This window comes from Mandrillus leucophaeus, unplaced genomic scaffold, assembly GCF_000951045.1.
Source record: "Mandrillus leucophaeus isolate KB7577 unplaced genomic scaffold, Mleu.le_1.0 Scaffold28, whole genome shotgun sequence".
In the NCBI taxonomy this organism is placed as follows: Eukaryota; Metazoa; Chordata; class Mammalia; order Primates; family Cercopithecidae; genus Mandrillus; species Mandrillus leucophaeus.
In genome coordinates, this window is record NW_012102920.1 from 2,414,846 (window position 1) to 2,425,460 (window position 10,615).

At 59.4% G+C, this 10,615-nt stretch overlaps 2 protein-coding genes across 2 annotated transcripts in view; both read left to right on the forward strand.

Moving 5' to 3' along the window:
- PTGDS (prostaglandin D2 synthase 21kDa (brain)) overlaps positions 1–2,826 on the forward strand; it is a 6,415-nt gene extending 3,589 nt beyond the window's left edge. The window contains exons 5-10 of the mRNA XM_011985108.1: positions 1–116; positions 207–283; positions 927–1,043; positions 1,159–1,260; positions 1,880–1,902; positions 2,657–2,826. The exon at positions 1–116 is cut by the window's left edge and continues 16 nt beyond it. Coding sequence (XP_011840498.1) covers positions 1–116; positions 207–283; positions 927–1,043; positions 1,159–1,260; positions 1,880–1,902 — 435 coding nt within the window. The 3' untranslated portion in view covers positions 2,657–2,826. The remainder of the gene's footprint in view (positions 117–206; positions 284–926; positions 1,044–1,158; positions 1,261–1,879; positions 1,903–2,656) is intronic.
- Positions 2,827–4,680: 1,854 nt separating this feature from the next.
- LCNL1 (lipocalin-like 1) lies at positions 4,681–6,944 on the forward strand. Its single transcript, XM_011985109.1, is given in 4 exon segments — positions 4,681–4,802; positions 5,837–5,898; positions 6,045–6,220; positions 6,222–6,944. Coding segments are annotated over 4 exon segments (513 nt in total). The 3' UTR covers positions 6,375–6,944.
- The last annotated feature ends 3,671 nt before the right edge of the window (positions 6,945–10,615 follow it).

The window sequence follows — 10,615 nt, forward strand, 5'->3', positions numbered from 1 at the left end:
GGCCTCGCCTCCAACTCGAGCTGGCTCCAGGAGAAGAAGGCGGCGCTGTCCATGTGCAAGTCGGTGGTGGCCCCTGCCGCGGATGGTGGCTTCAACCTGACCTCCACCTTCCTCAGGTGGGACAGCGGGCAGGTGGGCTGCTGGGACGGAGAGGTCCAGGAGCACCCTCGGGCCTAACCCCTGACCCCGAGGTCACCCACCTACAGGAAAAACCAGTGTGAGACCCGAACCATGCTGCTGCAGCCCGCGGGGTCCCTCGGCTCCTACAGCTACCGGAGTCCCCGTGAGTGGGGCCTCCACCAGCTCCTGAGCCCAGCCTGGGGGCGACACATGCGGGCGACTCTGGGCCAGCCCCCTGCCGCGCAGATCCATGGGGTGGGGGGCGATGGCTGCCCCACCAGCGTCAGAGGCCAAGGCCAGGCATGGGCATGACTGCCCATACACAAGTGTTGGGAACAGAGAGACCGTTCCTCCAGGGCTTTGGATCCTCTCTGGAGCCCACCAGTGTCTTGCCAGGCCCCTCTCCTGCCCTCTGGAGCTTTCCCCACATAAGCAGCCCCCCAAGACCCGTCCACATGCCTCCTCCCAGTTCTCCTCCCCAGGACCCAGGGGCTTCCTCACTCCCACCTGGGGAATGGCTCCCACAGGGAAAGCTCTTCACTTCCAGTTCTGGCAGCGGGTTCTGCGGCTGCACCAGGCATCCTGGTTTTCTGAGCCTGGCTGCCCCAGATTCTGGTTTAGGGACAGAGTTCACAGGCTGTGCGGGTGGGAGCAGGGCACTGACTGGAAAGCAGCCGGGTGGGGGAGCATCCCAGGCCAGCTGAGGGCCTGAGTGTCCCCACAGCCCACAAGTGCACCCCTTCCCTGAAGCAGAGGTGAGGCTTGTGGGGCTGAGTCCCCAACAGGGTCGTTTCTTGGGTTCCCAGACTGGGGCAGCACCTACTCTGTGTCAGTGGTGGAGACCGACTACGACCACTACGCCCTGCTGTACAGCCAGGGCAGCAAGGGCCCCGGCGAGGACTTCCGCATGGCCACCCTCTACAGTACGTGCCCGCCGCTGCCTGCACACAGGCATGACCAGAGGGGGCTCCCCAAGACCCAGGGCAGGGCACACACCATCCCCCCGCTGAGGCCAGCTCCGTCTCCACCCTGTCCCAGGCCGAACCCAGACCCCCAGGGCTGAATTAAAGGAGAAATTTACCGCCTTCTGCAAGGCCCAGGGCTTCACAGAGGATACCATTGTCTTCCTGCCCCAAACCGGTAAGGGGTCCTAATCTGATGGGTAGAGGATTAGGGTCAGATTAGAGGCAGGCAGGCAGTCTCCTGACAGGGAGAGGCAGAGGGGAGGAGGTGGCCCCGCCCTGCTCGAGGCCTGGGCCAGGGACAGAGGGGGTGAGTGTTTGAGTCAGAACCTCCCTCCTGCAGCCCCTTCATGAGGAGCCCCCTCCATGGGGGACATGGAGACCAGGCGCCCACTCTGTGCCAGGCCCCAGCAGCTCCCAGGATGTGAGCCCCCTCCATGGGGGACATGGAGACCAGGCGCCCACTCTGTGCCAGGCCCCAGCAGCTCCCAGGATGTGGGGCTCCAGCCTGGTGGGGAGCATAGGGTAGAGGGTGCCTATGGGGGATACAGGAGGACCAACCATACTGCGCTCAGGCACAGCCTTCTGGGGCGGACAGCCTGCTCTCGGCAGAGGTGAAGAAAGACCCTTTCTTTGTTTTGAGGGGCCAGGGGAGAGGTGGGAGGCGATGGGGGGGTCTGTGCAGTTTAGGGGCTCAGTCAAGATGAGCTCTGTATTAGGAGAGGGACAGGAAGCCCAGTGGGAAAATTGGCCTAAGTCTGGGATTCTGACGACAGCCCCGGCTTTTTTCTTGGCAGATAAGTGCATGACGGAACAATAGGTGAGCCACTCCGTTCATTCATTCATTCATTCATTCATTCATTTATTCAACACACATCCACCCAACCCACTCTGCGATGGGTCAGGGCCCCAGGACAGCCTGGTGCTGCAGACCCATCCTTCCTGATGGCTGCCGTCGTCCAGGGCTGGGCAGGAGACACAGGGGCTGCCCACATTGACGAGTGCACAGGTGTAAGGCTCAGAAGGAAAACCTGTCCCAGCGGCTGGAATAGGGCTGACCCCTGAAGGCTCATGATTGGGGGGTGCAGGTGTGAGGCCCCAGGCAGAAAAGGCCAAGGGGCTATACCACAGGGGCCATCTGGCAGCGAGGGCATCTGGCACCTGGGATAGGGGTAAACCAGGGTAGGGGAGATGGGATGGGAGGGAACAGGGGATGGAAGGGGAAGTCCGAGGACGCTGCATGGATGCCGTGGGAGAGCTCAGGGGAGCAGGCTCGGGGCGGATTCACCCACCACCCCTAGGAGGGAGGCCTAGGCTGGAGCTGGAGTCCGTGGATCCTGGGGCTGGGAAGGGTGGAGTCCGTGGATCCTGGGGCTAGGAGGGGTGGAGTCTGTAGACCCTGGGGCAGCCGGGATCCGAGCCCCAGCGGTGGATCTTGCTCTCTCAGCGAGGCTCAGCGGGGCTGGGGACAGAGAAAAGTCCCCTTTTCCTGCACCTGCTCCATCTGACTGGAGTGGGGGTGGGCTGGGGAAGACTGCAGTCCTCCATCCTCGGCTTTCGGTTGCACCCCCCAGGACTCCCCAGAGCTGAAGCTGGGACCGCAGCCAGCCAGGTGACCCCTGCGATCTGGATGTCTCCGCTCTGTTCCTTCCCTGAGCCCCTGCCCCGGCTCCCCGCCAAAGCACCCCTGCCCCCTCGGGCTTCCTCCTGGCTCTGCGGAATAAACTCCGGAAGCAAGTCTGTAGGTTGGCTCCTGGCTGTCTGCGCCGTCGTCACCAGTCCCGGGCCTGACCCTGGCCACCTGGACCTCCTGCTCTATAAAACCTCAGCCTGAGGTCAACAGAGGAACAGACCCTCTAGTGTTTGCTCCCAGTGGCGTCTTGAGTCAGAACAGCTAGGAGGGGGTGTCCCTCACTATCTCCCACCCAGCCGAGTCGTGTGACCCTGCCCCACAGTCCCACACGTCCAGCCATACCCCCTCAGCTGCCACTGCCACCAGGCCGGTGCTGAGCTGGGGGGGGTCAGTGACTCATCTAAATCCCTTAGGCAGGTACCCTGCACCCCCAACCCCACCCTGTCACCCCCTCAGCAGGAAAGGCCTGAGGCTTAAGGCCCCAGAGGAGCTTTGGACCTGTTGGGTGTCTTGAGGTGTGGGATTAACACACTGAGATTGGGCAGAGATAAGGGTTTCAGGGGACAAAAAAGGAACATTTGTTGGAAACATGCCAGAGTGTCTCCACCCTCCATCAGGACAGACTGACAGAGTGGGCTGGGGACAGGACACCCCACATCCCTTCTGGTTCCCTGGGCACCCCCTGCCCTTTGACCTGGGCCACCAGATCACAGCCTAGTCCACTCGCCAGAGCCCTGGCACCACGGGCACACCATGCCCTACCAGTGCCCTGCCCACCCCTGCTCCCTCCCAGATTCCCACCCAGGCAGCCTTTCTCAGGTACACAATGTGCAAGACTCACTGTGACCTGCCCACCAGGCCCCCCTGAGCAGGCCCTGCAGAGGCATCAACCTTTCTGAGGGTCAGAGGTGAGGGTGAGCTTCTGGGTGGCCTTCCTGGAGAAGGGAGCTTAGGGCTGTGCCTGAGCTCAAGGTAGTGGGGATCCAACATCCCAGAGGGGCTGCAGAAGGCCAGAGAGGCAGGATGGGGTGAGCTGCAGGCCCCCTAGCCCAGAGGCCCATCAGAACTACCCTCAGCTGCCAGGCATCCGGCCCCACCCCGGAGGAAAGGCAAGGCATGGCTGGGGTTGGGTGGAGGGAGCCAGGCCAGAGCGCTGCAGCGTGCAACTCGATCAGAAGCCTGTCACAGTGGGTGCAGTCCCAGGCCAGCCGCCCCCGGGCACCTTGGGGGCATAAAGCCTACAGAGGAGCCACCTCAGCTCTGTCCTGCTCTTGTGTCCCAAGGAGACGCCATGCCACCTTGCTGCACGATGCTTTGGGCTCTGCTGATCAATTCCCTCCTTGCCCTGCTCTGGGTGTCCCCAGGCCAGGCCCAGGTCCCCATCCAGGCCAACTTTGATGCTAGCCAGGTGCGCCCAGCCCTGTTTCCTCCTCCTCTCCAATGAGTCCTCCCAGCTTTGGCACTGCACCCCAGGTCCCTGTCCACACTCTCTTTGATCCAGGCTCAGCAGGGCTGGGGGCATGGGAAACCACCCACCACACCTGTTCCATCTGACTGGCGTAGGCGTTGGCTGGGGAAGACTGCAGGCCTCCATCCTAGCTTTTCGGTTGCATCCCCCATCACTCCCCAGGGCCCAAAATTGGGACAAGTTACAGCTGCCTGCCCCTCACTGTCCCCCACCCACCCCACATAGACCTGTGACCTTGCCACAGCCCCACCCATCCAGCCGTACCCCCTGGGTGCCAGCTGCAGACAGGCTGGTGCTGGGCTGGTGGAGGCCAGTTGCTCATCTGCTGAGGCCCCCCTTCCTCAGTTCTGCATCAGGGTGGAGGTGTGTACAGCAGCCCCTGTCCTGGCCAGGAAGCAGCTGTGTCAGGACAGAACGTGGTGGGCTCAGGCCCAGGGCACAGGGGCGGCCTCCCAGCCTTCCCTGCACTTGCCCTGAAGTTCCAGGGCACCTGGTACATGGTCGGGGTGGTGTCAGATGACCAGGACTTCCTGGACTCCAAGGACACCATGAAGATGCCTGTGGTCTTAGTGACCCCCTTGGAGAACAGTGACCTGGCCCTCAAGTTTGGATATCCCATGTAAGTGACCCCACAAGCCCATCAGACTCAGCCTCAGATGAGGCCAGATGAAGGTCCAGAGGGATCACGGTGTCCCCAGCACATCGAGGTCAGACCATGGGTCCTCAAGGGCTCCGTGCTGCAGAGCTCCACATGGCAGCCACACGGTGTCCAGAGGGACCCAGGCCCTGGAGGAAGCACCGCCTGAGGCCCAGTGTTGAGAAAAGTGTCTGCATGTCTGTGTGTGTGTGTATTACTGTATGTGGCTGTGTCTCTGTGTGTGTCTATTTCTGCATGTGTGTGTGTGTCTGTGGTGTGTCTTCTGTGTAGCTGTGTACCTCTGTGTGTGTGTCTCTGTGTGTGTATCGCTGTATGCGTCTGTGTGTCTGCGTATCTGTTTCTGAGTGTGTCTATCTCTGCGTGTGTCTTTTATGTGAGTGTGTGTGTGTATATATGTGTGTGTCTGTCAGTGTATCTGTGTCTGTGTCTGTCTGTGTGTGTGCATGTGTGTATGTGTGCGTCTTCTGTGTGTGTGTGTCTGTGTATCTCTGTGTGTGTGCATGTGTGTATGTGTGCATCTTCTGTGTGTGTGTGTCTGTGTATCTCTGTGTGTGTGTCTCTGTGTGTGTGTGCATCTTCTGTGTGTGTGTGTCTGTGTCTGTCTGTGTGTGTGCATGTGTGTATGTGTGCATCTTCTGTGTGTGTGTGTCTGTGTATCTCTGTGTGTGTGCATGTGTGTGTGTGTGCGTCTTCTGTGTGTGTGTCTGTGTATCTCTGTGTGTGTGCATGTGTGTATGTGTGCATCTTCTGTGTGTGTGTGTCTGGAAGGGGGACCTGGAGACCCTGCATTCCAGACTGTGTGCCCATGAGCAGGTACTTAATCCCCCACCCCCAGCAAGAGTGTCCCCACCTCTAAAGTCATCCTAAATTCCCACGTTCTCTAAGGATTGTGAGGGTGAACAAGGGACCCTGGACTCAGAGACAGCAAGGTAGGCTCCGGGCCTGGGCGCTGGGCAGGGGTGGCCACTCAGGGGACTTGGGCTCCTCCTCCCCAGGTCCGATGGCAGGTGCCAGAAAATGGACATGACTTTCACCAAGGGTGCTGTAGGGGGCAGTTCAGCAACCTAGGTAAGGTGGGGTGGCAGGCAGGGCTGTGGGGTGGGGGTCCTGGGGGCTGTGCGGGCTGCTGGGTTGGCACCTGGGGCCAGGGCATGAAGGGTGCCACGCTGGGGGGACGTGCCCTGGGCCTGGGGTCACCGGCTCTCGCTTCTCCAGCCGTGGCCCTGACTGACATCCGAGTGGCCTTCTCCGACTACCAGCACTTTGCCTTGCTGTACTTGGAGACGCAGAAAGGGGGCCTGCAGAACCAGTGACTGCAGCTCTACAGTGGGCGGGCTGCGGGGCGGAGGCCCAGACACCCCCCAGCTTCAGGTCTGGAATGTCCCCCTGTGCCTGCACCAGTGCCTTCTGCACTGGGAAGGCAGAACCGCTGGCTCCTGGTGTCTGTGGCCGCGGTCCCGGCCCCTCCGCACCCCTTTCACCCCTCCCTGCCCCTCTCACCCTCTCTTCGCCCCTCCAACCCCTTCCCTTTAGCTCACCCACCCTCCCCACCTTCAGCTCGAGCCCCGGAGCTGTTTCCCGAAGGCGCCCAGAAGATGCAGCTACTGGCGCCCCAAGTGGGCTTGAGCCCCAGCCAGGACGTCCTGCTGCCCAGTTGGGTGAGCGGTGCCCGCAGGCCTGCTGGGAGGGCCAGGCCCCAGGTCACACCCCTTCTGGGAGAGCCAGGCCCTAGTCACTCCACTGATCTCAGATTCGGGACAGAAGTGCCGGGGGCAGACCCAGCCTGTCCGGCTCGGAGGAAGCTGAGACGTTGCCCAGGGCAGTGTTCCCAGGAGGAGATCGCGTTGGGGCAGGTCGGGGGCCTCGGTCCCAAGGAAGGGGGCACCAGAGGGGCGCCTCGGGCCTACTCTCTCTGCAGACCAGTGTGCGGGCCCGCTCTCCTGGGTGGGTAGACCACGGCCACGTGGAGCCGCGGACCATGGGCCCTCCTAGGGCCGTGGGCTGCACCGTGGGGCCCTCTACCTTCGGGACAGCTGGGGGCTAGAGCGGGGGTGATGGGGCATCCGGGCGGATCCAAGCTGCAGCAGCCTGAGGAACCGCGGGTCCAGCCCCTGAGTGCCTGCAGGGGTCAGCTGCTCCGTGCGCCCAGCCCTCCCCAAAGAGCCCCTCTCTCCACACCCTGGCCCCAAGCGCAATAAACGCCCTGAGTGCCTGTGGCGCTGTGCGTTTCTTGGAGGGAGGGAGGGGTGGCGGGGGCGGCCGGGTACATGGGCGCCCTGGGAAAGGGGCCGGGTCACCCTCTGTTGCCTGTCTGGGCAGGCGTTGGCCGAGGAGGGACTGAGCCTCGGCTCCACGTCAGGGAGGTTCCTCAGGGCGGGCCCCAGTCCCAGCTCTGGGACTTTTCTACCTCTGCACGGACCCAGACCCCCAGACTGGGGGCGCCGGGAGGGCGGGACACGGACACCACACAGCGCGCGCCCCAGGCTCCAGCGGACACCGCCCTGGGAGGTGGCCTTCAGGGTCGTCCCAAGTGGCCGCCCCAGTCAGTGTCAGGATCCCCAGGCGCCTCTCCGGGTCCCCTAGTTCTCCAGTCCCTGACTCCGGGCTGCAGGCCCTGCCCCAGAGGCCTGGCTGTTCCGGAGACCAACGAAGCACCCCCAGCCCTGACCCAGGGCCTGCCCACGGAGAGTGGAGGGTGAGGAGGACAGGAGGCGCTGCATAAAACTCTGCCCTGCCTTGCGTCTATGTAGGACACTGTTGTCTTTTACAGACAAGTCTAGAAGAATTTGAAGGAAAATAGCCTACTCGCTGTAATGTACCTAGTTCAGCAAAATAATAATAAAAATAGTAATAATACTGGTTGCAAATTTGTCAACATTTTGATAGTTGTTTAATCTGGGTGATGGGTCTACGGGGCGCAGTATGCTGTGATTTCTGCTTCTCAGTTGGTCAGAATTTTTTTTTTTTTTTTGAGATGGAGTCTTGCTCTGTCTCCCAAGCTGGAGTGCAGTGGTGCGATCTCGGCTCACTACAACCTCCACCTCCCAGGTTCAAGTGATTCTCCTATCTCAGCCTCCCAAGTAGCTGGGATTACAGGTGACCACCACCATGCCCAGCTATAATTTTTGTATTCTTAGTAGAGACGGGGTTTTGCCATGTTGGCCAGGCTGGTCTCAAACTCCTGACCTCAAGTGATCCACTCACCTTGGCCTCCCAAAGTGCTGGGATTACAGGCATGAGCCACCAGGCCCAGCTCAGAAAATTTTTTATTAAAAAACACCACTTGGGCTGGGCGCAGCGGCTCACGCCTGTAATCCCAGCACTTTGGGAGACCGAGGCAGGAAGATCATGAAGTCAGGAGATCAAGACCATCCTGACTAACACGATGAAACCCCGTCTCTGCTAAAAATACAAAAAACTAGCCGGGCGCGGTGGCGAGCGCCTGTAGTCCCAGCTACTCGGGAGGCTGAGGCAGGAGAATGGCGTGAACCCGGGAGGTAGAGCTTGCAGTGAGCTGAGGTCACGCCACTGCACTCCAGCCTGGGCGACAGAGCGAGACTCCGTCTCAAAAACAAAAACAAACACAAACAAACAAACAAACAAACAAAAAACAGAAAACACCATTCGGCCGAGCACAGTGGCTCTGCATCCCCCCTGCATCCCCAGGAAGATTCCGAGCCGGGCAATGCAGGTTGCTCTCCACAGCCTCAGGGATGCCCTTTCCTTCCTTACACGGTGGGGCAGCCTCTGGGGGTGGCTGTGGGTCCAGTAGTGGTCAGCCCCCAATGCCTTGCAGTTCAGCCCTGGATGCGTCGAGTCCCTTGCCTCCCACGCTCAGCCCGTTCTCCATCCAGAAGCCCAGGGGATGGATTCACAAGATGGGTCAGATCAGGCCCCGCTGCTCGACACCCCACAGTGGGTCCCATCGCACTGAGTAAAGGCCTAAGTCTTGATGGTGGCCAGCAAGGTCTTCTCTTTTAGGCTTTCCTCTGACCCACCATCCACACCTCTCCCTCCACCCTGCTGCCAGCACCTTACATGTCTCAGGCCTTTGCCCAGGTCACCCCTGCCCAGACTGCCCTTCTCCCGGAGCCACTCAGCCCACTCACTTCCGTCTCTGAAGTCTTGCTCAAATACCTCCCTTGGTTCTTGACCTCTGCTACCCCAAACCTTGACTGGCCCCCACTCCCCAGTCGTTCTCTGTACCTTTTGCTCCTCTTTTCAGCCCAGCTTCCAGGTGCTCTATGCCTTGGGTGCCAGGTCAGCTCTTTCCCTCCGCTGTTCTGCTTCGGTCACCAACTCCAAGTGTGTGTGTGCGGACTTCGTAGTCCCTCCCCTTCTGTTTGCAAAGCTCCACTAACCTTGTATCTCATACACTGTATTAATGTATCCTGCGTTAAAGAAAATTGCTCCCACGGCCGAGTGCAGTGGCTCATGCCTGTAATCCCAGCACTTTGGGAGACCAAGGCGGGCGGATCACCTCAGGTCAGGAGTTCGAGACCAGCCTGCTCAATATGGAGAAACCACGTCTCTACTACAAAATACAAAAATTAGCCAGGTGTGGTGGTGGGCATCTGTAGTCCCAGATACTCAGGAGGCTGAGGCAGGAGAATCGTTTGAACCCGGGAGACAGAGGTTGTGGTGAGCTGAGATAGCACCACTGCACTCTAGCCTGGGCAATAAGAGCAAAACTCCATCTCAAAAAAAAAAAAAAAAAAAAATATTGCAGAGAAGGACGTGGAAGCCAATGCAAAAGTTGCCAGTAACTGAAGCTGGCCCAATATGAGCCACGAAACAGGACATGACACTAGGGTGTGAGCCAAAGCGTAAAATAAACACCTGAGGTCCACACAGACCCGGCCTGAGGCTAGTGAAATGAAGGTTTTGTAGTTTTCTTGTCCTGTTTTGTAACTAATCTTTGTTTCTGGTCTTATGTTAGTTCCTACGGCTGCCACAAATTATCACAAACTTGTAGCTTGAAGCCAGAGTCCAAAATCAGTTTACTAAGGTCAAGGTATCGGCCGGGCTGTGCTCCCTCTGAGGGCTCAAGGGGAGAATCCCTCCTTGCCTCTTCTCGCTTCTTTGTCTTCTCTTTTGTTATTGTTGTGGTTGTTATTGAGACAGAGGCTTGCTCTGATGTCCAGGCCAGAGTACTATGGCACAATCAGCTCGCGGAAGCCTTGAATCCTCCTGCCTCAGCCTCCTAAGTAGCTGGGACTACAGGCATGCATCACTATGCCTGGCTAATGTTTTCTTTTTAGAGATGGGTCTTGCTGTCTTGCCCAGGCTGGCCTTGAACTCCTGGCCTCAAGCAATCCTCTCACTCCAACCTCCCAAAGCACTGGGATTACAGGCATGAGCCACCGGGCCTGGCCTCTTCTGGCTTCTGATAGCAGCCTGTAATCCTTGGCTTGTGGCTGCATTGCTCCAGTTCCTCCCTCCATGTCACACTGCCTTCTTTTCTGTCTCAAGGCTTCCTCTGCCTCAATTTTTTACGGCCCTTGAGATGGCACTGAGGGCCTCCCTGGGTAATCCAGGATAATTGCCCCATCTCAAGGGCACATCTGCAAAGACGCCTTTCTTTTCTTTCCTTTTTTTGGTGGGGGGAGGGGGGCAGGATCTCACTCTATTGCCCAGGTTGGAATGCAGTGCCCAGTCTTTTCCACAAACAGTAGTATTAGGCCGGGCGCGGTGGCTCAAGCCTGTAATCCCAGCACTTTGGGAGGCTGAGACGGGCGGATCACGAGGTCAGCAGATCGAGACCATCCTGGCTA